Genomic DNA, 26915 nt, shown 5'->3' on the forward strand with positions numbered 1-26915 from the left:
TTTAAAGATTTATTATTATATATACAGTATTCTGCCTGCATGTGTCCCTGCCAGCCAGAAGAGAGCACCAGATCTCATTATACATGCGGTTGCTGGGAATTGAACTCAGGACCTCTGGAAGAGCAGTCGGTGCTCTTAACCACTGAACCATCTCTCCAGCCTCAAGAATTATTATTTTTAATATGCGCCTGGGGCATTGGATATCTCTAGAACCTCTCCACCTAGGTGCTGGGAAGTCAACCTGAGTCACCTGCAAGAACAGAACATACTCTTAACTGCCGAGAAACATCTCTCCAGGCTCAAGTTCTAGAGTTTTACTTGAGTGACTTTGGCAGTCAGTGAAAGGTGATCTGTGATCTGAGCTGTTAAATGGGTTGAGATGTACCATATTAGTTTTCAGACTTCAGTAGGGAAATGGGATTTAAAAAGTATTGGTGTTGGGCTGCATTTTGAAAGTAGGCATCTAACTACCACAATCTTGAATATAAGTCTTTATTTAAGAAATCAAAAAGTGATTGTAACAACTTCACAAACGAATACACAGCTTATAACTGCTTACTAAAATATTAGAATGGAAAAAAGTCTTCCAGTGTGTACATGAAAACCTGGTTTACTTGCTTTTCCATGCATATGTACTATTACAAAATCAAACCAACATTTCTTATAGAAGAAACCACATCTGCCACCTCCTACTCTGTATATAGCTCAAAAGGCTAAGTGCTAATGTTAGTGTAACCCAGGCTTTTTGTAGTAGTAACCAAAGCCGTATTACAACATTTTTAAGTACAGATATAACAAGCTCATTAAACTTCTAGTTTACTAAGAAAGGAAAAACAAGAATATAAGGTGACAGAGGCCACACATTTTGCCGTGGCCTGTAACTGGTTCAATGTACATGGGTCTAGGGTTTAGAGTTACAGCAGGTTCACTATTCTGAGCCCCTGATGGAGGCTGGCAGGCATGTAACACTTGGCATGCCAGGGGCTTTCTGCTTCAGCTTCTTGGTACTGTAGTGTATTATGTATTTTAAAAGAATCTATCTAAAAGTATAAATAACTCAATTTGCAGAAGCTTTTAGTTTTAAATACATCTAACAAATAGTAAACTATGACATCTGCTTTTGAATTAATAAATTAAGATCAAATTATCTCAATCAGGAAAGACAAAAGTTCATCCTCAAGCTTTTAAATAAAAATATTTAAAATTACTGGTAAAGAGCTCTTTATAAATAACACTCTTTACAAGCAAAATTAATGCTGATAATCAACATGAAAACGTACAATTTTAAGTGAAAGTTTTCCAGGCTATTTCAAATTACTTACAGCGCACACATTCCTGAGTATACCCCCATGATGGTGATACTGTTTATTTCAGAGTTTTTCTCCATTTAGCTTAAAAGGTGTTTCTTCCCAAGAAACTGAACTTTTCTGTCAAATGCACTTGATCGAATAGGAGAATTGGGTTCATAAAATGGATTCATTGCAAACTAGAAAAGAAGAAGGTATTAGTGAGCCATTAAAGAGCCTAATAAATCACAGGTTGCTAAAGGAAATTTAAATTTTAACTTAAAATTTAGCAAAGACAAAAGCCTGAGTTTCATTTTTAATTCTCATTGAAAATGCTCCATTGTTAATTTTTTTTTTAAGCTGAGGATCGAACCCAGGGCCTTGTGCTTGCTAGGCAAGCACTCTACCACTGAGCTAAATAAACTGTATTTAAATATAGACTGTAATCACCAAGGTTAAAGAGAAAGAGACACCCAGGAAGTAAGGCACACCCAGGGCATTTGTGTGGGCTTCTCAAAGGATGCCCATTGTTAAATTGTAATATCTTAGTCAGGTGTGGGTGCTACCCTTGTAATTTCTATACTTGGGAGGTACAGAAGGATCAGAAATTCAAGGCTAGCTTTAGCTGCATAGTGAGTTCAAGACCAGGTAGGACTACATGAGACTATCTCTCAATCAATCCATCAATCAGTCAATCAAGTGGCTCAGTGCCTAAAGTCAAGTTTGACAACCAGACTTCCATCCCCAAGACCTACATGGTGGAAGGACAGCTGATTCCTGCAAGCTGCCTTAACCTCTCTCTAGCCCCTTACCCCCAACAAACAGACAAAAAATGCAACAATAATCTTTAAAAAATAAACAGCCAGATAGTGGTGCATGCCTTTGATCCCAGTGCTCAGAGGCAGGTGGATCTCTGAGTTCAAGGCCAGACTGATCTACAGAGTGAGTTCCAGAACAGCCAAAGTCACACAAGAGAAACCTTGTCTTGAAAAACCAAAATAAATAAGTAAATGAACAACAAAAATTTCCCCTTAAATTTTTTCTGGGAGATAGCTTCTCACTCTGTAGCCTAGCCTAGCCTTGAACTCTATCTCTGACTAGCATTAAGCTCACTGTAATCCTTCTAGTCTCCCATGTCTTAGAATTTAGGCATAAACTGTCACATCTGTTTGTCTGAAATAGGGTCTTAGGCAATCCAAAGCATCCTCAAACTCACCATATTATCTGAGACTGGCTTTGAATTCCTGATCTTCCTGTTCTACCTCCCAAGTACTGGGACTACAGGCATGCATCACCTTACCTGGCACCTCTTCAGGAATTCTGTGTTCCAATATTTTTGTTTTGAGAAGTACCTGAAGCTAACCTAATAGCCGTATGATTGATATGGCCTAGATACATTAACATGGATCTTGAATCTATCTTTTATTCACTATAAATGTGGATTATCTATATGACCCTTTGGATTATGTAAACAAGTGGTAAATGTCTCTTATGTTCAGTTTTAAAAAGTTACACCATACTGCTCTTAAGTGAAATCATTTTTTTTTTTCTTTCAAATTCTTGGGTAGCTCAGCTGGCTTCAAACTCATGATCCTCCCAAGTGCTGGGATTACAGATATTTGTTAATTTAGGGTTTTAATACTTTGCTTTAACATAAAGCTAAAATTCATTAGTTCCTTAGCTAATTAATATAAGTACTTCATAACATATGTGAGAAAACACTAAAGTAGAATTACTAATGATATGAGAAATTGATTTTTAGGCCTTAATCTGGACTATGTCTCCAGTACTATCCTTTTTAAAAATCAGGTTATTTTAAATTATAGAGTATACCATACCTTTATATACAAATCATAGACATCAGTAAAGAAGTTCTTTATCCCATCTTCTTGCCTCACATCATGAAGCATAATAAATCTCATATGTGAAAAAATTAAGGCATAATATTTACTGGAAATGGAAAATTCAAAGCAATCATCTGATAAGATAATCTTCATATTAGTCACATTTTGTGATGGCAAAGCTGAATATATAAGCTGGCTTCAAGTTATCTTCAGGAGAATGTAATCTTTTAAAATTAGGAAACAAAGTAAAATAGTCCTTGGTATGGTTCAGATAAACCCTAGTTTTACATGTGAGACACTTTAAAATTATCTGTTAAACAAAATGTGTTTACAAAAAAAGGCCTCATAAATGGAAAATTTAATCTGTCTGACTCTTTGAAGTCTTCAAATTCAGAGACTGCCTCTATGTTTCAAGTTTGTGTTTTCTAACTCACCCTTTAGCTAAGTATTTGTAGTAATGTCTGAGGGGCATTTTCTTAACTGATAATTGATGTAGGAGGGCTAAGCCCATTGTAGGCAGTACCATTCATAGGCAGATGGGCCCAGGCTTTACAAGAAAGGCAGATGAATTTAAGGCTGAGCAAGCTCAGTATATAGTATTCGTCTATGGTCTCTGCTTCAGTTCCTGCCCAGACTTCCCTCAACAACAGAGTGTAACTTGGGAAGTGTAACCTAAATAAACTTCCTGAAGTTGCTTTTGGTCATGTTTATAATAGCAACAGAAAACAAACTACAACATAAGGAAAGGATATGCCCTGCAGTGACAAATGCCGATACAAACCACTCATTGAATTTGTCCACAGTTTTTAAGTACATGTTATTAGAAAGCCACATGTTTTCATCTACAAGGTCAAGAGCAGCATGGGCTATAAACTGGTTCAGATGACGGTGATCATCCTAAATGACAGAGAATGGAGAAAGATGAACATTTCCACATGGCATTGGGACCACAGACAGTCCATTCTGAAATTCTGTCAATTTATTTGTTATCATGTGTGTATTCTCTTGTTTTAGATATGGCTTTACTATGTAGCCTAGATTGAGCTCTTGACCCTGCCTCAGCCTCCCAGGTGCTAGGATTACAAGTGTGCACCAGCACGCCTGGTTTTCATTCTGTACATGCATGTTTTTATTAGGGGAGGATTCTTTGCATTTACTTATGTATTGTCATCATGAGATGTAAAAGATTATGTTAAAAGACTACTATTTTTAAGGGGGGAAATAAGGCAGATCCTACTTTCCAGAAGCCCATATCTTATTAAAAGAGAAACACACTAAGTGTGCATTTGCAGATGTGGATCAAAGGAGGGCACTTTTCCTAGACCAAAATGGATGTAAAGGAAAGATACAAAGGGATACCATGCACATAGGGCCTCAAGGGTCGGGGGCAACAGGGAGAGCCAGGCTTCCTGAGTACAAAGAGACACTTGGTGAAGATCTATGCTAGGCCTCTTACAGAACAAGAACTTACATGGCTTTGGGATCTGGGATGGGGAGGGAGGTCATACTCAGCCTCAGCCATGAATTGTCATCTCTGTCAACAGCAGAAACAATCCTGTCACAACCAGGAGTGTTCTCTTTGTGGGCAAAATGGCCTAACTGGAAAGAAGGTAGGAATGACTCACTATAATGTAGAAAGCACCTTCACAACCTAGATATAATATTACTCCCATAGAATTCTCTTTCAGGTTTTTTTTTTCAAAAACTACCTGCCAAAAAATACTCTATATAGTATATAGCAGCGGCTCTCAGCCTGTTGGTCGTGACCCCTTTGGGGGTCGCACAGCCCTTTCACAGGGGTCTTCTAAGACCATCTGCATATCAGATGTTTACATTATATTTCATAACAGTAGCAAAATTACAGTTACAAAGTACCAACTAAAATAATGTTATGGTTGGAGGTCACCACAACACGAGGAACTGTATTAAAGGGTTGCAGCATTAGGAAGGTTGAGAACCACTGCTAATCTCTCCTTGAAGAAACTCATGGTCCTCAGAATGTGGCCTTACTTAGAAAGAGGGTCACTGCAGATGTGGTCAGTTAAAATTAGGTCATCCTGGAGTAGAGTGGGCCTCTAGTCCAGTGTTCTTGATGTCCTTGGAAAAAAGTTCACTATGTGTGCTGGCTCATACCTGTACTCCTGGCACTTGGGAGGCTGAGGACAGAGAATCATCCACCAATTGGAGATGCTCTAAGAAGGTGATAGTGGCCAGCGAAAGTGCTAAGACCAAGTCAAGTTAGAATGTGTTTTCATGTGCTACTACCCAATAGGCCTTTGGAACACACACAAACTGGATGTTTCTGGCAACTCCAATGGAGCTTATTGCTGCCATTACCTCAAAACAAAGCTTAAGTGTTTTCCTTGAAACAAAGCTTTGAAATAACATAGGAATAATAACTAGCAGAAAATACTTAAACAAATTTCTCTGGTATTTTGGTGGTACAATTTGAATAGTTGAAAAGTATCTCCTAGTTAAGATTGTACATTACAATTAATTTTATTTTTATTTTATTTATTTATTTTGATTTTTGATTTTCTGAGACAGGGTTTCTCTATGTAGCTTTGTGCCTTTCCTGGAACTCACTTGGTAGCTCAGGCTGGCCTTGAACTCACAGAGATCCACCTGCCTCTGCCTCCCAAGTGCTGGGATTAAAGGCGTGCACCACCACCGCCCGGCTTACAATTAATTTTAAAAAGTCAACTCCTTGTCTTACCCTGAATGATGGGTATTATGTTCTTGAATCAAGTTTGTTCCTCTGGAACCATTCCAACAAGGCAAGTGTCACCTCTGTTCTTGCTTTTACAGTTTCCTGAAGTAGCCTGGGTTCCAGTAGGATGGGAACAATGTAAGCAGTGCTACAAAAGCCACTGGTATGAAGTGCTATAGTCCCAATGACAGAAGGACAACACATGGGAGTAAGGCTTTTTGTGGAGCTGAGGATCGAACCCAGGGCCTTGCGCTTGCTAGGCAAGTGCTCTACCACTGAGCTAAATGCCCAACCCCAAATAAGGTTATTTTTAATCCTCAGGTGTAAATTGATCTATTGTCTGCTCTACGGAAACAGGATGGACTACTGTGGCATTTTGAGGCAACAAAAATTGTTCCAGGACCGACAGGTGGGCTACACTTCCATATGCTTCCGAAGCATTTCGGTGGGTGACATTCCTTCTCTAGCTGTTTTCTAACAGTCTGTGAGACTCCAGAGAAAGCCTTATTTAATTGTCGCTATATCTAAGTGGCTTCATCTCTCCAGATCTATTTCAGTTCTAAAACACTATTATTCCATACCATTACAAACGCCCTAAAAATTCCTAATGAAATTTAACATTGCATACATACTTTGGATTCTGCTTTCCCAGGTGGCAAAAATTCCATTTCAAAAACTGGATTATCATGGTGGCCAACAATTACAAAGTAGAAGCTTCCAGACATTGTCTTCAATATATAGCTCCTAATCAAATTAAATAAAAAAAAAAAAACACACACACACACTTTTAGTCCTCAATATTGAGATCCCAAATGATTAACATGAAGTACAGAATTCTAGTTTTCTTTTCTTTTCTTTTTTTTTTTTTTTTTGAGACAGGGTTTCTCTGTGTAGCTGTGGCTGTCCTGGAACCCACTCTGTAGATCAGGCTGGCCTCATACTCAGAGATCTGCCTGCCTCTACTTCCCGAGTGCTGGGATTAAAGGCACACACATCACTACCTCCCCAGCTTACATTTTTTTAAAGTTTTCTTTCTTTCTTTTTTTTTTTGAGTTGAGGATTAACTTAAAAAAAAAAAGATTTATTTATTATACAATGAGTGTTCGGCTTGCAGGCCAAAGGGGGCACCAGATATCATTGTAGATGGTTGTAAGCCACCATGTAGTTGCTGGGAATTGAACTCAGGACCTCTGGAAGAACACCCAGTATTCTTAACCTCTGAGCCATCTCTCCAGTCCTTAAGTTTTCTTAAATTTGGCAACATGGGCCAGGCGGTTGGGAGGCAGAGGCAGGCAGATCTCAGTGAGTTTGAGGCCAGCCTGGTCTACAAATCAAGTTCCAGGACAGCCAATATACAGAGAAACTGTCTCCAAAAAAAAAAACCAAAAAAAAACAACAACAAAAAAAAAACAAAAAAAACAAAACCAAAACCAAACAAACCAAAAAATGGCAACATGGTCTGCTTTCCGGTATACTATCATAGGCATATGACTTTTGGATTTTACACATTAAATATCTGTGATATGTCATTTGGAACCCTAGGTACTATATCTTCTGGAGGAAAATGGAAAACCTGTAGTATAAGTATTTTCATGATTGAAAATTTTGAAACATTCAGGTCAAGGGTCTCCATATCTGATGGAGTATATTGTGCTTAAGCTGGACTACATGGGTTTGTGTGTTCATATTAACACCTGGAAAGACTAATAGAGGTTGCTGGTTAGCTAAATACAATAAAAAGTAGAAAAGGAAAAGGCTTGCCTTAGAAATGTTCAGGAGGTACCCTTCAGAGGAAGCTTAAAACAAGCTATATCACAGACCACTTTTATATAGAAGAGATAAAGTAACATTTATTCAGATTATACAGTGTACTTGTTTTCTATCTGAAAATGCAAGGGCCTATGATATGTCTCTTCAAATACTAATTTATTAAGTAACAGTTTACTGGGCATGGTAGGCAAGCCTTTAATCCTACCACTCAGTAGGCGACTTCCAGGCCAGGCTAGTCTTTTTTTGATTGTTTTGTTTTGTTTTTCGAGGCAAGGTTTCTCTGTGTAGCTTTGCACCTTTTCCTGGAACTCACTTGGTAGACCAGGCTGACCTGGAACTCACTCCTCCCGAGTGCTGGGATTAAAGGCGTGCACCACCACCGCCCCCGCCACGCTAGTCTTTATAGCAAGTTCCAGGGTAGATAGAGCTACATAACAGTGAGACTCTGTCTCAAAACAAAAACAAACAACAAAGAGAAACTGGGGTAGGTGGGTAGAAACCAAGTATTCCCTGGTTTTACATTAAACATTTTTTACACTCATTTATTATGTGTGTTAGGTGTGTGTGTGTGTGAGGGTGTGAGCTATGGCATGCATGTGGAGTCAGTCGTCTCTTTCCTTCATGTTAGTCCCAGGGATCAAACTCAGTGGCAAGTGACTGCACCAGCTCTATTCCATGGCTTTCAACAGAAATCACCTGGGTTGGTAGATGGGTAGATTCTAATATGCTTGTACTTTCAGTACAAGCGCTTTGGATTTAGATAAAGCCAGGCTCTGACTCTTACTTGCAATGTGACTACAGGAACCAGCTTAATCTCCCTGTCTGTTGCCTCATCTATACAACAGTGGTACCACTGGAGCTACTTACTGACTGATATTTTTAGGAAGCTTACTACACAAACCAACATATTTAAAACATGAAATTCTAACAGAGGATGTCTGGCTAACAATGAGTGCTCGGTAAGTGTTATGTAGAATAATATGGATGAATATATGGCACTGGGATATGACAACTAGTAACTCCTCAACATGGGGTGGGAATCTAGTCAACCATGAGTGTCCAGTCAGCCTCCTGGACATCTGAGGACATGAGAGACCACAACTCACCAAGACTCTCTGGGTCTTCTGCTGATTCACACAGAAAAATCAATGAAATCCAAAGAAATCTGAAACGTGTTTCCTAATGAAGGAAAGCAGGGCAAAGTTAGTACTTTTAGTTCAAAATGGAAGGCTATGATTGTGGAAGACAAACAAGAGACTCTTTGGACACAATGAAGATTTAGAACATTATCTAGGACAAGGGCCTACACCTACAGATTGCAGGCCAAATTTTAACCTCATGCATCATGCATCCTTTTACTATGGTCTAAAAACTGCTTTTGCCCTTCAGTGGAAGAGCTAAGCATCAGCAACAGAGACTATCTAGCATACACAGCCAAAAGTATTTACTATCTAGTCCTTTCCAGAAAAAGGTGCTTGTTTTTTAGAAGAAAGATAAGAAAAGGGTCCAATAATGAAAGTGAGTAACAATGATAAGCAGGAATGACAGAAAAGCTATGCAAGGTTGGGAGACTTGGTAGTAGTCGCAGAGAAAAGGAAAGGAAAGAACTTGGAATCTGAACCAAGTAAACAACGATATTACGAATTCTTGCTAGAATAGGATGCAGGGCTGCAGTTTGCCAAGGGAAGGATTTACTTTGCTCAACACACATATTTTTAAGCAGCAACAGCATAAGGAGGGGGCCTTCAGGCAGCAGAAGGAAGCGCATGCATAAGAAAGATAACCTACATCATGTCCCACACTTGGTCCTTTATGTGATGAGCAACTGTTAAAGAAGCATAGTGTCTAGATAGCATGATATAAAAATAGGAACTAATAGACAGACATATGAGGGTTCTCTTACAACTTCTCCAGCTGGGCAGTGAGACAGAGCTTCTTTTCTTTAGAACTTAATAACTGCATAAAACAATGGCTTTCCCAGGACATCCTCAAGCATGCACAATGTATTCTGATCACTCCCACTTCCTCACCACCCTCTCTTGTTGCTTCCTTCTTACAGATACCCTCTCTCAAATAGTCCCCAATTCTTCTTTTATGTGCAAATGTTATCCAACCTAGATCCCACATGTAAGAGAAAATACGCATTATTTAGACTCAGAAAGGGAGCACCTACAACCTTTTAGCAACTATTCTCAGGTTTACCTCACTCTGGGTACTGGGCAAAGGTGAAACATTCCTTTGTTGTTCATGTTAATGAATTTTCTGCCAAGATAGAAATGCTGTACAACCATACAGTCTAATATGGAAGCCACTAAACATTTGAAATGTAGCTAGTATAACTGCAGAATTGAATTTTTAGTTTTTTGGTTTGAATATGTATCTGTGTGGGCTAGCACTTCCAATACAGAACAGCTCAACTCTAGATCTATTCTAAACTCTTTATAAAATTCTTTATAAAACTCTGCACCTTCTAAACCCACAAAACAAGTATTACTATTTGGAGTTCCAACATATAAAACAATACAAGCTGTCTGATGCCTGTTTCCCCAGCACTTAGGAAGCTGGGACAGGAGGTTCACTGTGGCTCTGAGGCCAGCTTGGATTACATAGTGAGTTCCAGAACAGCCTGAACTGGAGTAAGACCCTGTTTCAAAATAAGAACAAACAAGCAAACACAAAGTAACTGCTGTGGTTAAATGTACCTGTGTTGACCAATGTACTGTCTGCTCAATTCTTCAATGCCCTGGAGACCCCTGAAGCATCTCCACAAGGCTAGTTTGAAGAGGTGGACACACCCAACTTCATAGGAGATTATATTGGGACACAGAGGAAAAATGAAGAATTCAGGATGGTTTCAAAATGCCTAGCTTAGATAAGCCTAATTAATGGACCTCCCTCTCAGAAGATATCCACATTCTAATCTCTGCAACTTTTGAATATGTTATGGTTCCTGTGGATAGAAAAGGTGCTTATTAGCTGACCCCAAATACAGAGATTAAGCCAGGCACTGCAATCCCAGCACTGGGGTAGCTAAGGCAGGCAGATCATGAGTTCAAAGCAAGCCAGGCTCCATGAAAAGTGCAAAATTCATAAAAGAACTGAAGTGTGTGAAATATGTTAAGAAAAGCAAATGCCTTTTGTAGGTTATCATTAGGAAAAGCAGGGTTTCCAGCACTGGGTATACACTGAAATAACTGAAGATGCAAAGCTGCTTAATTTCTATTTTCTCTGTTACAAAGCATGTCTTCTCAGCAGCAAGCCAGGCTGGGCAGGATGCAAACTTCAAGACTGCATATTAGTCATTAGAAAAATTCCGGGGCTGGAGAGATGGCTCAGGGGTTAAGAGCACTGGCTGCCCTTCCAGAGGTCCTGAGTTCAATTCCCAGCAACCACATGGTGGCTCACAGCCATCTGTAATGAGATCTGGTGCCCTTTTCTGGCCTGCAGGCATGCATGCTGTATACATAATAAATAAATAAATCTTTAAAAAAAAAAAGAAAAGAAAAAGAAATTCAATTCAAACAAACCTTCAGGTCCTGGCAAATTATATCTTGGAGCAACAAATCTATATCTACTGTTAAGTGACATTAAAGAAATCACATGCACAGAAAGGTTCTATCTATTAAAAGATAGGTCAATGTTATTCCTATTTTCAAAAACAGGTAAAAGGGTTATCTCCTCTTCTATAACTGGGTAGATCCAGAGATGAAAACACCAACATAAATAGGTATTACCTGGCTGGTTTTGGTCAGATACCACATCAGAACCTTTTTCTGTACAATTGCTCATTCAGTATAAGTTAAAAAACAAAAAACAAAAAACCCACCACTAACAACAAAACAAAGTTATTATTCATGCACATTCTCCATTTTAACTAGGAACAAACCACATCAATATTTATTTATTCATTTATTTATTTATTTATTTGCTTTGCAAAGGAAATGTAGATGGGCAGCAAACTTTCTGGGTTATTTTGGTATCTATGTAAGAGAACACTGGAGAGCTATAGCCTGGGTATAGAAAGGCACTCTCAATGAGAACAGACACACTGTTCTTATTCTCTATGGTATCCCAAGGGTCACAACAGTGCCACAGGCCCAGGAAGCACTCATTATTTGCTGAATAAGGGGCGACTTATAGCTAGCTGACTTACCATTAATACCCAGGAACACTGAGTGTCTATACCAATTTATGGTCCAATGTCTCCAGAGAGGTTTTGAGTCTGACCTTAACCTGGTCCAGATAGGCATTTGGACCTATAAGGATTTTTTTTTTTTCCGAGACAGGGTTTCTCTGTGTAGCTTTTCGCCTTTCCTGGAAATTGCTTTGTAGACCAGGCTGGCCTCAAACTCACAGAGATCCGCCTGGCTCTGCCTCCTGAGTGCTGGGATTAAAGGCGTGCGCCACCAACGCCCAGCTATAAGGGTTTTTTTTTAAAATTTTTTTTTGTTTAATTTTTGGAGACAGGGTCTTATTGTGTAGCCCAAGTTGGCTTTGAACTCATGATCTTGTTTCAGTGTCCTAAGTGCTTGGATTGTAGGTCTGAACTATCATGCCTGGCACTGAATCAGTAACTTGAAGACAACTTATCACATTCAAATACAAGGCAGCTATTAAGAGCTTATTAGCAGGTAAGGGTTAGGAATAAAAGAGATTTCCACTGCTGGGTATAGTGGCATACACCTTTGACTCCAGCACTTGAGAGTTGGAGGCATGTGGATATCTGTGAATTTAAGCCAGCATGGCCTACATATGAGACCTAGGACAGCCAGGACTACATTGAGAGACCCTGTCTCCAAGAGAGGGGTGGGTGTGAGGGGCAGAACCTGTAAGTCTACAAGAAATTCATGTGTCACATAAAATTCTTTTTTTAAAAGATTTATTTATTATCTATACAGTGTTCTGTCTGTATATATTCCTGAATGAGGGCACCAGATCTCACTATGGATGGTTGTGAGCCACCATGTAGTTGCTGGGAATTGAACTCAGGACCTCTGGAAGAGCTGCTAGTGCTCTTAACCTCTGAGCCATCATCTCTCCAGACCTTACATGAAATTCTTAAGATATAAGAGGCAGAGACACAGTCTTGCATTTGAGTTTTAAAATCAACTGAAGCCAGGTATAGTGGCTCACATCTGTAATCGCAGCACTTGGGAGGCTAAGAGAGGAGGATACAGTTGGGCCAGCCTAGGTCACAGTATGACACTCAGCCTCAAAAAACCAAAACCAGCAACAACAAACCAACTACACAACAAAAGGAGAGAAACCTAGAGTAAGAGGACTATGAACCCAAATGTTTGAATTTATTGCTCATGAAGGCAGTATGACATGTCAAGAACAGAAAGTTAAAGCAGTCTAGGCTACAGGAAGAGTAAGACAGCTAGGGCAAAAAGATGGCTCAGTGGCTAAGAGAACGTCAGTGCTCTTGCAGAGGACCCAACTTTGGTTCCCAGCTCCCACGTGAGGGAGTTCACAACTGTCTGTAACTCTAGCTTTAGCGGATCCAACTCCTCCTGGCCTCTGTGGCCACCTGTACACACACACCAGAACAAAATAAATCTAAAAATACAAAACAAACAACAACCAGAGCTGAGTAAGACAATGTCCAAGCAAGGTGGAGAAAGGCTGCTGTCATCTTCATTAAATTCTGGTACTCAGTTCTGGGGATCATAAAATGATGAATACAATAAACAATGTGTTGGGGAAAGACGGGATCTAGACAAAGAATGCTCTGGAAAGAAAACAAGAGCAATAGAAGGAACTAAAGGTGTTTTAAATTAAGTGGGAAGTGTTCTTTTGGTGGAAGGGGTACATATTATTAAAATATACAATACAATATCTAGTAGAAAGGAATTTCACTAAGGACAGCAAAGGCTTTCTTGACAGCAAAATCTAATCAGCTGGCATGACTGCCAGGAGTTGGTGCTGAGATCACAGTGTGGTCAGCAGTGAATGACTGTGATCAATTATCCATGTCAGCTATGGGTTTAGGGAAGTGCAGTACGTGCATGAGATCAAGTATTTGCTAACTCTGGACTTGACAGACTTATTCTAAACTGCTGTAGAGGCCACCCAGCGCTGTCATCTGAAGTTAGCAAAACACTAAAATTCATGATGGTGGACTACCTCCCGTGCAAGAGCGGGAGGATGAACTTAGAAATCCTTTCCAAGTTAAGCTTTTGAGTTACAGGCAAATACAAGATAAAACTCATACACCCCAGTTCAAAGCCATCCATTTTTATAGCAAATCTCTCTACAGTCCTGGAGGAACCAGAGGAACTTCTAGAAACTGCCTTATGCTCCTCACAGCAGTAGTTTCATTTGTTCCACAAATTAAGGGCTGCAAAACTAAACTGGTGTCACATGGAACATGTCTGCTGCAATGAGGAGCTGTATGAACATTATTGACAGATCTCCAACAGGGAAATGTCCCTATAAATGTCAGAAGCAATGCCCTTACCCCCAAGTGAGTTTATGTTGGCTTTTAGAGACCACTAAATCTACTTCTGTTTAACTTTGGGACCAAAGATATTGAAGAGTTCAAATATCTTTGGGCAATGATGCTATTTAAAAAGTGTTTACAACACATCAGCATCCTTTTAGAATAGTAGTCTTCACTATTCTGCTCAAAAGCTTTAATGCCTCTCAGCTACATGATCATGTGTTTGCATTCAAAACAGGTCTTCCCACATCGCTCCGTATGTCTCTCCTCAATCCTACTGTTCACCTCTGCTGGAGTGGACCAGTCTACCTGTCTACTTTCTTCAAACTCATTTTGACTATATCTGCTCCAGATTCTTCATCATGCTTAAATGCTTAAATGCTCCCCCTAATTCTGTGTACATCCTTAATCCATCCTTTACACACCAACTTCTATAATTATCCAAAACAAAAGCCCGAAAAAAACAAAAAAACAAAGCTTGTTCAACTCCAATAAAGTCTGTTACTATTCTTACCACTTCTCAGCTTTATTTTTATTTTTTTATAGCAACACATCAAAACTCATTGTACTCCTTTGTGCTGTTAGCTTTAACAATGATCCAACTGTGACTTCATAGACCTTAAATACCTAACATCCCTAGCACATAATGCAAGAGTCAGGCTAGGATCTCCAGCGCCACAAGTGAGCCCCAACATTATTCCTCTGCCTATTCCCCTCTTCCTGTGATGCTCATCCTTGTTTACTATCCAAATGCTACCAGTCAAGGCACTGAAAAATCTCACTTTCCACACAGAGATGTCCTCAATTACTTCCACCTGCAACCACCTTTCTTGCTAAACTATCCACCGTCCACAAGCCTTCTTAGTCATCATTTAATCCGCTGACTGCAATGCTTTTCACTTTTGCTTCTGGGGAGTCTGGTTTCTTTTCTTTCCAATCATATTTTATTTACTCGCTATGTAGTGAAGGATGATCTTAAACTTCTGATCCTCCTGCCTCCACCAATACTGGGGGGGGGGGGGTTGTTTTTCAATGCAGTGCCTGGGATTTAATCCAGAGCTTTGTGTGTGCTAAGCTAGTACTTTATACCAATTGAGCTACATTCCCCAACCCCACATTTACATTTTTTCTCTAGGCACATAACCCAAACTGACCTCCAACTTTAAGCAATGCTCCTGCCTCAGTCTTCCCAGTGTTGGGATTACAGGCGAGCCACCATGTCCGGATCTCTATAATCTGAGCTAGGCATCCTGGGCACTCGGTTCATCTTTATCTTTTTCACAGCATGCGCGCGCGAGCACACAGACACACACAAGGGGGGGGTTTCTATAAAACTAAACTCTGTGGTTCTCAACAAGATGCGATTTTTGCTTCTGAGAACATCTGTCAAAGTCCGGAGACACATGTGTGTGGGGACAAGGTACTACTGGTATTTAATGGGAGCAGACCACTGCAATGGCACTGCAGTGAAGATACACTGGGTTAACTGAGTGACTGCAAGAATGCCAAGCCTCCAGGAGCGCGGAGGTCCTTTTCCACGTGGAAACGGGGGTGGGGAGTGTATCTACCAGGAGAATGGTGATTAAGAGGCGCCGCGGGCTGGCTCTGATGTTCGGAGTCAGGGTGGGACAGAGGTACAAGACCTACATCTACGTCGCGCAGGGCCTGGGGCGTCCCTCGCGGATAAGGAGGGCCCGCCCAGCCACTTCCCTCCAAATCCTACCTGTAGGGAGACGCTGACAGCAATAACCACCACCTCTGAAACCCGCGCTGGGTAGTTTCAGCCGGGAAACCCGGAGTCATTCCCGCGAGATGTCAGGGTATGCTCTCGCGAGATATGGCCTGACCGGCCTGAGTTCGCGCATGCGTCGCAGCGCTCCAACCCGTGGCGGTACGTTTGGCCGGTACGTTGGGCTAGCTGATCCAGAGAGAGCGGCGTTGGCGTGAGCTATGATGTAGTGAAAACTGTCTACCGAGCGGCCGCTTCCGGTCTCCATCTTCTGGTCTCCTTCTTACTTCTGTCCAGAGTCCCTCCTGGGTCATGGCCCCTCCCACCCTTTGGAACTTCGGGAGGAAGTGCGCGCGCTTGCAGGAGTAATGGTTCAGCTCCCTTGTTCCTCCAGATCCCCAGAGACAGAGGCTTTGCTGGGAAGTCAAGGGTTCTCTATCCACCCGCGGTCTGCCCTGGCCCGCGGAGTCTGGCCGTAGAGGGACGAGCTCAGGAGGAAGCAGATAACAATGGCTCAGGTAGTTCCGCCTGCCTCTTCCCAGGGTCTTTATGAAAGGAAGTCCCTTGTTTATGCTTGTTAAAGCTCCGTTAAGCATCTTAGGGCTTTCTGGGAGACCACTGGTCTCATTTCTGAAATCCAGGGCCCCTTTGCCTATAGGTAACTCATCATTTTCTCTTCCAGTCCGCCATGTCCCTCAAGTGTGATGTGTTGAGCCAAGATGAACTGCGCAAAAAACTATACCAGACGTTTAAGGATCGAGGTATACTGGACACACTTAAGGTATCAGATTTAGACATGATTGTCCTTAGTTTCACAAGTGTAACCTTTGACAGTAGGTAGTTCCACGTTGAAATTCAGACAGAGCTTGACTTTCTAAATTACTAAAATACAGATTGTATTGAGTTTCAGTCGTCTTAAAGATCATATAATAGATTTAATGAACTGACATTAAGGTAGCAGCAGCACATAACATGTATATAGTGAAACATCATAATAAGACTATGCTGCTGTTACAAATCTTGTTTACAATGTAGATTTGACCATATTACATATATGTATTGAAAGAAGAAGGAGAATTATTGTGGGGAAAGGACAGGACTAGGGAGGTGAATATGAACAGAGTACAACAGCATACATGTATGAAAACATCAAAATGAAACCTATTGTTTTCTTTGCTAACTACAAAACAATAAACCCAGTAACTTAGATTCACACTTTTCAGAATCTTGTTTGGATGACACTACATAGAAAATAGGAAGAAGTTGCTGCTTACTGTGTGACAGTTTGAGAAATGGAGTTTGTTTTTTTTCTTTATACTGGAATGATAGCAGGTGTGGTGTCACATGCCTTTAACCCCAGCACTTGGGAAGCAGAGGCAGGCACACTTCTGAGTTTGAGGACAGCCTTGGCCAAATAGCTAGTTCCAGGTCAGCCAAGACTGCATAGTGAGACCCTATCTCAATAATAGTAAATAAAAATAAAATATATTAGAACGTGAATATTTAATATGAATAGCAAATATCTATTAGTGTACCTTAAATTTGGGTAACAGCAAGGAATAAGTTAGTTCAATGTGTTTCATTACAATATACCTTTCAGAAATACATTTTACATTTAGAATTGGAAATTAAGGAAAGGCGAGCCTGGTTTTTCCCACTCTTATTGTTTTATTAACTTCATAAAAATGTGTAAGACTTATCTTGAAAATACAAAAAAGCAGAAGGGAGAAAAATCATATCCTTTATAACCACAAACTGGTATAAAGTGTGTGTATCATTTTACAATTTAGGTTATATGACAAGCCATTCCCTGTTTCCTCAAGGTGCATGGAATCCTTGTTTTTAGTGGCAGCAGATTCATCCCAGTTAGTCAAAGGTCATTTAGGTAGCTTTCTCCTATTGAATGTTTGGCCTCTACTAAAGTCTACACATGATCTATTTCTTGTGCTTGTCATTTTCTATCTAGCCTAGAGAAATCCCATTTCTGAGTACAAAGGCATGAGTAATGAGTAGGTTTTGGCCAGTTTACAGTGTTCCTTCTGCCTCTGCCTCTTGAGTGCTGGGATCACAGGCCAGTGCCATTACACCTTGAAGTATGAGCATTTTTCGCAGTGTATGCAGCTGGATCTGAAACAGTGTTTACAGTTTATATTTCACAAGCAGTTTGGGAATACGTTTCATTGTTACCCTTACACCTTTTAACAGTGTAACACTGAAAAAGAATCTCATTGCTTCAGTCATTTTCTGTTTCATTTCTTTATTAAGCTCATTGTACTTTTCTGTCTGTTTATATCTATTTTCCTATGAGAATGGTTAGGGTGATAGTATTTTAAGAGCTCTTTTAATAGAAACTATTGATCTTTTTTCTATTTTTGCTGTACGTTATCTCAGCGTTCTATTTTAATTTGGCTTCAAAAGTATTGATGTCCAATTTTTATATAGTCAAACCAGATTTTTTTATTCTCATGTCATTGAATGATTATTCACTTTTGAGGATGTGTGCCCTTGTATGTTCTGGCTCCTGTGTATATAGTTGAATATGCATGTATGTGTATTCCTGTCTTTATGAACCATCTACCTTGTGTCTCCTGCTGTGACCTAAGATCACTGATGAGGGTTGACTTGCTGGCTATTGAGTTCCTGGTGTCCTTCTGTCTTCCTCTCTCCAGTACTGAGATTATAAGCATTCACCACCATGCCTAGCCTTTTATGTGTATACTAGGGATTGAACTCAGGTACTCATGCTTGCACAGCAAGTATTTTAGCAACTGAGGCATTTCCCCAGCTCTCTCATTTGAAATGTTAGAAAGGCTTTATCTTTTATGATTAACTCATTAATTCCATTAATGAGACTGGATTAAACAACCTGTATTGATTACACTTCATTAATATATAATGTTGAACAATCTTTTCATTCCTGGGTGTGTCATATTCCAGATTAGACTTGACAGTCCTTTACTTCACATCTCGGTTTTATTTGGTATTGACCATTGGATATCTTTATCTGTATCCCTTTTGTGCAAGCCTTGCTCACTTCACAGCTATAGCATGACTCTTATAAGAGTACAAGTCTACATATTTTTATGAAGTTAATATATTCAGTCTAAGCCCAACCATATGAAAGGTGGGGCAGATTTTCATTTTCTCAAACTTCGCTAATTTTTACTTTCTCAGTTCAAAGACTGATACAGATTAAGTTATAACTTAAATTTTATAGAATATTTAGTGGCTTAGTTTATATTCTGTTTATCATTTGCAAAGAATTTGTGTTTATGTCAATTATGAAGTCATTTAGGTATAGGGTGCTTTTGCTTGTTTTGTGGGTTTTGTCGTAATTTTTGTGGTTTTTGAGACAGTGTCTCACTATACTGCCTCAAACTCGTGGTGATCCTCCTGCCTCAACCTTCCTAGTGTTAGGATTACAGGCATCTTCTACTACATCTAGTTTAGGTATATATATATATATATATATATATATATATATATATATATAAAATGAAAATTGTCAAATCATCTGTTTCTTTGTTTTTGTTCTAGTTAATCCATTTCTGAGATGTGTGATAAAGACTGACAAATCTTTTCTCATACTCTGAGTTTCCCACTCACTTTGTGACAACTGTTCTTTCATACTACTCTATATTTTTTAAGCTTTATTTATGTCTGCCCGAGGGTGTGCAGTTGTGTAGGTATGTGTGCTTATATGTACAGGCAGACCAAAACAGGCTGTCTGATCCTTGTGTTGGCAGGATACCTGGCTGGCTTTTTGCACAGGTACTAGTGTCTAGACTCCAGTCCTCATGATTATGTAACAGGCACTCTTAACTACTTTTTTTTGTTTGTTTGTTTTTTTTGGGACAGGGTCTTTGTAGCCCAGACTGGCCTTAAACTATTTATAGAGCCAAGGATGACCTTGAATTTCCCAGTTTATTTGAATCATAGACTGCCACAATCCACATTTGGGAGGAAGTGGCAGAATTTTCCCTTGGCTTGATTTCCTGATCACAAGCAGCTGCTTTTAGAGAAGCCAAGTTAGGGTCTATGGACAGTGGGTGTGGGAGCTGGAGAAGGAAAGTTTTTGCTCAAGTCCACTGAGGGATAAGACAAATTGTGAAGGAAGTGCTTTCTACCTTCTGCCCATGGATCTAGAGTCATTTTGAAAATAAAAGAGTTCAATTAATGTAACAGATCTGTGTGTATTTCTGTTCTGGTGAAATAGATCTCCTCATGTCTTCCTTTTTTTCCCCACTAGACACAACTTCGAAACCAGCTAATTCATGAATTGATGCATCCTGTATTGAGTGGAGAAGTGAAGCCTCCATCCATTTCAGTGGAAGGGAGTGCCCTCCTAATAGGTGCTTCTAACTCGCTGGTGGCAGATCACTTACAAAGATGTGGCTATGAATATTCACTTTCTGTTTTCTTTCCAGAAAGTGGTTTGGCAAAAGAAAAGGTAAATTCTGGTATTTTTAAATTTTCTCTTTACAGTTTCTTCCTCTAATTATGTGAAGTGCTACATAATTACTCTGCTTGTCCCTTGACTGGCTTGCTTCATTTCTTGTTCATCTTTGATTCATATCATCCCTGTACAAATGTATATTTGTTAGATAACAAATGAGTACCAAATGTGACTGTTGTTAACGCTTTGGTATTTCAGTCTTTTGTAAAATAGTGATGTGTGGAATCACTAAATGGTTTGGCGCTAAAAGTAATGTTGTAGTCCATGTGGTTTAAATTAGACTGGTAACTACCATGTCTGTAATGTTCACTGTGAATCTGAACTGTGCTAGGTACACTGCAGGGAACACATGTGTTACAAATGATGACTCAGAATATAGACAGGGGAAGTGATTTGCCCAAGGTGAGTAGCTTCTAAATAGCATTTCAGGGCAGAACATTTTGATTTCTAACATGTGCTCCATTTATATCGCTGCAGGTGTTTCTCTGCTTTGTAGTTACATAAGAGAAGTGCAAAATACACAATTTAAGAAAATCTATAAAGTTCTCAACTATAAAAGCACATGTCTTATGGTTTATTACTCTATTTTAACTAGTTCTCTTCACCATTGAACATAATAGTCACATTTTATTAATTATTTTAAAGTCAAATTTAACAAACATTCTTAGTGCTTGTATATTATCTAAAACAGAATTTTGTTTTTGGAAGTTTTAAGTTTGTAGCAGAATTGAGTGGAAAATAGTTTTCATATACTCTCCATCCTTTTCCCATGCACAGAGTCCTACACTATCAGTTTTTACATCTAGGGATACATTGGCTATAGTCAGTGATATGAAATTGGCACTTAATTGTCAGTCAAGTCTATCTTTTAGGTGTTGTCTCTGTGTTTTTGTTTGTTATTCTGTAATTGTCCAAAAGTTAAGAAATAAGAACAGTGTTAGTATTCTGATGAAAGATTGAACTTTAAATGTGCTATACTTTATTAACAACTATATTCATCTTGTCAGCATAAATAATTTTTTAAGCTGGGCATGATGGCACATATCTGTAATCTCAGCAGTAGACAGAAAGGAGAATCCCAAATTTTAGGCCAGCTTAGTGAGTCCTAAGCCAACCAAGTATACATAGTGAGTGAGACCCTGCCTTAAAACAAGAATTCATTTTTAACTCATCTTTTTAATGACACATTTTACAATTTTGATTACTGTGTAATAGTTAACATAATTATAGTAATATGTTAGGAGCATAGCACAAAGGTCCTTGAGCCCATAGATCTCCAGAGAAACCAGGAATGTTAAGCCCACAGGATTGTCTTTCCAATGGGAAAAATGAAAAAAACTTTTTCTCATCCACAAAGCTGACAATAGAAGTGATTAATAGCCTGGTGATCTGTGTTACCTGTTGGGCCAGGTTATATCAAGCTCCTACAACCAGGACTGGAGAGACCAGGCCAGACCCTTAGGCCCTTAAGTCTAGTACAGGTAGTGTATCTCTAGAACGCATCTTCATGGAAGAAATGACATGTGCCCTGAGTTGAGTTTCATTGTAATTATGCTTTCTTGACATTAAAGATTGTTTCACTTTTTTTTCCATATTATATTGGGCTTAAGTACATTGGGAATAAACTACCTGTTAACTAGACTTCCTGAAGTGTGATCCAGGTTAACGAAGTCAATCTGTACCAGGTTTTCATTCCTGTCTCTGTGCAGTTTGTTCCCTATATGACACTTGCTGGGACCCCCTTAGTGATAATTAAACCAGTTCATATCATTAATAGTTTCTAATAACGTAAGTGCTAACCAGAACCTTTTCTTTCAAGGGAAACCATTTGAAAATACATTGTATCAGTATTCTAAGTGTAGAGATAGTACACAATACATACTATAGTAGAAATATGTATATCAGGAAGAGCTGTGTGATTAAAAATATTTCAGGCACACAGTAGTCATCCATAATTATAGAATAATAAAACCTGGAGTTTATTTACATTTTTAAATACCTCTATGGATCCTGAAATTCATTCATAAACCCAGTGGTTCACCAGATAGCTGAGTGTTATCTGTAAGGCATTAATGATTTCTTTCATTCCTGTTAGTATTTGGAGGTTAATTACTCGGGTAAAAATATTTTATCTGGACAGGCAAGATGGCTCAGCAGATAAAGGCACTTACTACCAAGGTTTGATGACCTGAGTTGGAGTCCTAGGTCCTACGTGGTGGAAGGATTGAACTAATTCCTGGAAATTGCCCTCTGATCTCCACATATACATAGCATGTTCATGTCCTCCCAATATGCACACATATAGATGAATAATTTAAAAAGCAACAAATTATTTGATCCTTCTGAACTCAATATGTTCATTGTAACTTGTTGACAACATAAAAGCTTTATTTTTGTAATATTGGGTTAATTACAGTATTATAAATCTGAAATGAGCCTTAATTTTATATTTAGTAATAGATCATAATTGAAACTTACTGATACACAAATTTGGATACTTAATCTTTCTTTTCCTCTCTTTAAGGTATTTACTATGCAGGACCTATTACAACTCATTCGCATCAACCCCTCATCCAGTCTTTACAAATCACTGGTAAGATTGTTTTTAATGATCTACTTTGATTTGCTACTTATACGTGAGTAATTTAATAAAGGCAAATTATTTTCTTTTTAACAGATTTCAGGATTTGATAAAGAAAACCAAAAAGGTAGGAGACTTCATCTTTGTGGAGAATAGCAAGGCTTATGGTTATTAGTGAGAAGAATAGGAAATTTAATTAGAATTAAAACATTTGATTTTCCTTGCTGACCATGGCTTACTTATAAATAAGCAACTGTTCATATGTTATTTTGATAAAAATACCTTATTTCCCCCACATTTCTATGTTTTTAATAAGTCTTAGATATTCAAGAAAGGACACTGCAGACAGTAGTCAAGGGCCCAACTAGCAAATCAAAATATTCTTTACAGAATACCTCCTGTTTAGAACATTAGCTAAATGTTCTAAACAGTACACAATATGTTTATTATATTGCACAATATAATAAATTTATACAATATCTCCCCTCCCTATGGGAAAAAAACTAGTTAACATGAGCTGACTATTTTTGTATATTAGATATCCTCCACAAATGTAATTTATAAAGTGTTAAATGTTTTAGTAGTTTCTTTAAAATATCAATGCTTTTTCATAAATTAAGTTTTTATGCATTCTTGATAAATTACCTCAACCCTGGCCTTGATAATGACCTTTCATATTATATATTGTTACTAAGGTTGCCAGACCATACTTTAGACTTGCTAATGGGCTTTGTGTTTTGAACATAAACTGGCAGCTTAGCTGCCACTGATACTTAATCTTTTGGTCTTTTTAAGTAGTCTGTGACATGTCACAGTGGTCCTTTTGTGTTTGGATTTTTGTCTTTCTGTCCCTGCTGGAATGTTCATAAGGTTGGAACATAATGAGCAAATATTTGCATGTCTACTTTTGACTAGCCATTAGTCTTTGACTTAATTGCCAAGTCTCTTGGAAGTGATGTTTGCAGTGGGTAATTAAATTGGCTTACAAGATGCTCTAGGCTTCCTGCGACATAGATTATCCCTATTGAATTTCATTATGGCAACTGACCCTACATTCTAGAGTGAAACTGCTCCCAAAGGCTAAAGCTAGATCAGTTTATAATATAACAAAATAAAGTGTTGAGCACTTTACAAGTGAATCATACAAAATTAAAAAATAACTTTTATTTCATACTGCTAAGTATATGAATAGATAGACTACATTCTGAACTCCTAACTTTGGTTTTGATGGAGATGCCTATTTCTGCTGTCTCATGTGGTGGCCACTAAGTTCATGTGGTACTTGAACTTAGTGGCTGAACAGTGAACTTGGTTTTAGTTGAATTTAAGTTCAGTTACCCACATGGCTGCTATATTAGAAAGCACTGGCCTAAACTATGCCACTAATAGCTGTTGCCAAAATATTGAGAAGGAATTTTAGAGCTATAGATATTTATATTATCCTTAAAAGATTGTTGCCCATGATTTCATAATCTACTTAAATGCTTTGGTTGAAAAAACATCTAACAACTGTTACCATCTTAATCTGATAACATTTCTGGAAGTCAGAGAAACTGAGTAGCAGTTGTGTTAAGCATCTAAGTACAACATTTGGATAGAGCTCTTTGCAACTATTTTGTTAATTTTGGCAAAAATCAGTACAAAGAGAGATAGAATTCCAATTTAGGTGATCTCTGGATAGAATGTAGACTGTGGCCAAACATTGTTACTGTAATGTTCTCACTTAGTCTTGGAGAGTGCTAAGCTTCCTAACTGCAAATTAGTGGAGCCTAGCAGCTGAAAGAATTTGACTGTACTGGAGGTGATAGTTTACTTATATGGGAAGACGTAGAAATAATTGTAAAATTGCAGTTAAGTCTATAGGCAGTAGATAGTAAGAGACAACTTTCTCCTGTTAAAATGGAAATTTGGGTCAGCACATAAAGGTGCCTGTTGCCAAGCCCGACTACCTGAGTTCCATCCCCAGGATCAACATGATGGAAAGAGGGAACTAACTCTCATTATGATTGAGAATTTAGGTAGTTTGTGTGTGATTTTTAGATAGGGGAGTGCTGTGTTTGTAAGGGGAAGTTGTGAGGTTTCCATATGGTTCTGCTTATGTAAAGGAAGTTATAGTTGGGAGTAGAATTTTAATATCTTTAGTAGAGAAGGATAAAAAATTGTAACTTGACTGATGGAGCAGGGGTTCTTTCAACTGTTTAGACCAGTTTTTTTGTTTTTGTTTTTGAGACAGAGTTTCTTTGTGTAGACTTGGCTGTCCTAGAACTAACTGTAGACCAGACTGACATCAAACTCACAGAGATTCGCCTGCCTCTGCCTCCTGAGTGCTGATGTGCGCCGCCACCACCCAGCTGTTAAGACTATTTTTAAAGAACTTATTTTAACTCCCTATTGATGGGGACTCAGTCATTTGTTTTTTACTATTAGAAGCAATAAATGTGCATCATACACATTTTGTGCCCTTACTGAAAATTTGTACAACAGTATAAACTCAAAATGATGAGATTGAAATAATGGACATTTGAAATAGATAGGGACACTGACAAATTGCTTCCCTAGATTCCCATATCAACGCTTGACATTAGTGATTTAATCTTATTAATGTTATGCAGAAAATGTGGTCTCTCTTTCATGCTATTAATTTGCATTTATTTATGTGTTTTCTGTGCATTTGTTTATTTTCCATTGTAATTTTCTTCTTGTGAACTTTGTCCATGTCTTTTCCTATTTTTTGTTTTACTGATTGGTAAGAGTTCTTTAACACTATGATGAGCCCCTCCGTGTTGCAGAATCTTTTCCAGTGTATCCTTTGTCTTTTGACTTTATTTTACGCCATATATAAGTTTATAATTTTTGTAGTTATAGCAATCTCTGTATTCCTTTTAAGGTTTATATCATGCTTGGAAAGATCTTTCCTTGGTAATCAAATAATGTTATAAACCAAGACTCACAAATAGCAATAAAGCAATGATTGAATAATGTTCTGAAACAAAACTATGCATGTTATACTTTTATAGGTTTTCTTATGAATTTCTTAAAGGAATTGGCAGAATATTACCAAGCTAAAGAGAGCTGTGATATGGAGACGCAGACGAGTGACACATTTCCTAGCAAAGTGTCCCTGGGTAATTATAGCCTTCTTACTTCAATTCTGCTAGGGATCTTGTTATGATTTTGGTTTTGCCTGATTATTTTTCAAACAGGGTCTCACTATATAGTCCTGGCTAGATTTGAACTCACTGTATAGACAGAGCTGGCCTCAAACTTTTTGATTGTACTGCCTCTGCCTCCTCTGAATGCTGGTATTTACTGATGTGTAGCACCTCACTTGGCCCTGTTTTGTTTTCAAAAGAAGAAAATTAGCTTATTTATCATACTATGTGATTCTTTTCCCCAGATCTGGAAAAAATGCTACCTGTATGTAGGTGACAAGGAAATTCAATTTTGTCTGGAATTGTGTTGCTGGAGGGACTAGGAATTACTTTCTACTGTCATAATCTATCCTTCTGAATGCCAGGGCTACACTGGCCAGTCATGCAGGGATCCCAAGACAAGGTTCTTTCTTATTTGTGGAGTTTAACCTTTCTTAACTAGAAAACTCATTTCATGTTTTCTCTAACCTTATTTTATAGCTATTAAATTAGTATGTGTCTTGGTCAGTGTTCTATTAGTGTGAAGAAATGTATTTGATTGGAGGCTGTCTTACAGTTTCAGAGGTTTAGTCCATTGTCATGGCAGGGAGCATGGTGGCACATAGGCAGACATGGTGTTGGAGAAGTAGCTGAGAGTTCTACATCCAGATCCACAGGTAGCAGGAAGAGACAGAGCCACTGGGCCTGGCTCGGGCTTTTGAAACATCAAAGCCCACCCTGAATGACATACTTCCTCCAGCAAGGCCACACCTACTCCAACAAGGCCATACCTCCTAATCCTTTCAAATAATGGCCCTCCCTGGTCACTAAGCATTCAAATATATGAGCCTATTGGGAGGCATTCTTACTCCAACCACCACAGTATGTTACAAACCGTTTGCTTTGCAGTGAGTTAGAGAAGTCATTGTCCCATTGTTTCATTTAATAGTTGAAACTGAGGTCCTC

At 38.7% G+C, this 26915-nt stretch overlaps 2 protein-coding genes and 1 long non-coding RNA gene across 10 annotated transcripts in view; 2 read left to right on the forward strand and 1 right to left on the reverse strand.

Annotated features, from left to right (window-relative positions):
- Nucleotides 1-476: 476 nt before the first annotated feature.
- Nucleotides 477-15884, reverse strand: Trappc2 (trafficking protein particle complex 2). 3 transcript variants are annotated; one of them, XM_036174071.1, is made up of 7 exons: nt 15776-15884; nt 9399-9435; nt 8717-8789; nt 6473-6584; nt 3883-4027; nt 3125-3210; nt 477-1486 (listed from the first exon to the last, which is right to left on the reverse strand). In XM_036174071.1, the coding sequence occupies exons 4-7, from the start codon at nt 6563-6565 to the stop codon at nt 1388-1390; spliced, it is 423 nt and encodes a 140-aa protein (XP_036029964.1). In that variant the 5' UTR covers nt 6566-6584; nt 8717-8789; nt 9399-9435; nt 15776-15884; the 3' UTR covers nt 477-1387. The 3 variants fall into 3 exon arrangements, with proteins under 3 accessions (XP_036029964.1, XP_036029963.1, XP_036029965.1); XM_036174070.1 differs by lacking the exon at nt 9399-9435; XM_036174072.1 differs by lacking the exons at nt 8717-8789; nt 9399-9435; nt 15776-15884 and adding an exon at nt 4602-4729 and having other exon boundaries at nt 6473-6532.
- On the forward strand, nt 6093-14565 carry LOC118573734. 2 transcript variants are annotated; one of them, XR_004943673.1, is made up of 2 exons: nt 6093-6249; nt 14291-14565. It is a non-coding gene; the product is annotated as an uncharacterized LOC118573734 (long non-coding RNA). The 2 variants fall into 2 exon arrangements; XR_004943672.1 differs by lacking the exon at nt 6093-6249 and adding an exon at nt 8430-8569.
- Nucleotides 15885-15920: 36 nt separating the features above from the next.
- Ofd1 (OFD1 centriole and centriolar satellite protein) overlaps nt 15921-26915 on the forward strand; it is a 40780-nt gene continuing 29785 nt past the window's right edge. For 2 of the 5 annotated variants that reach the window (XM_036174064.1, XM_036174069.1), the window contains exons 1-6: nt 15921-16299; nt 16464-16562; nt 20031-20231; nt 22762-22830; nt 22915-22945; nt 25836-25943. In XM_036174064.1, coding sequence (XP_036029957.1) covers nt 16291-16299; nt 16464-16562; nt 20031-20231; nt 22762-22830; nt 22915-22945; nt 25836-25943 — 517 coding nt within the window. In that variant the 5' untranslated portion in view covers nt 15921-16290. The remainder of the gene's footprint in view (nt 16300-16463; nt 16563-20030; nt 20232-22761; nt 22831-22914; nt 22946-25835; nt 25944-26915) is intronic. The other 3 variants (XM_036174068.1, XM_036174066.1, XM_036174067.1) reach the window with 3 other exon arrangements.

Source organism: Onychomys torridus, chromosome X (genome assembly GCF_903995425.1).
Source record: "Onychomys torridus chromosome X, mOncTor1.1, whole genome shotgun sequence".
NCBI classification, from domain to species: Eukaryota; Metazoa; Chordata; class Mammalia; order Rodentia; family Cricetidae; genus Onychomys; species Onychomys torridus.

Excerpts from the sequence above, each read along its gene's own strand:
- Trappc2 (XM_036174070.1), bottom strand. The coding sequence starts at position 6,565 with ATGTCTGGAAGCTTCTACTTTGTAATTGTTGGCCACCATGATAATCCA. Across the intron at positions 3,211-3,882 it reads GGCATTTGTCACTGCAGGGC|ATATGAGATTTATTATGCTT; the intron begins ATATCCTTTCCT and ends TAATTTTTTCAC. Across the intron at positions 1,487-3,124 it reads TCTATGATTTGTATATAAAG|TTTGCAATGAATCCATTTTA; the intron begins GTATGGTATACT and ends CTTCTTTTCTAG.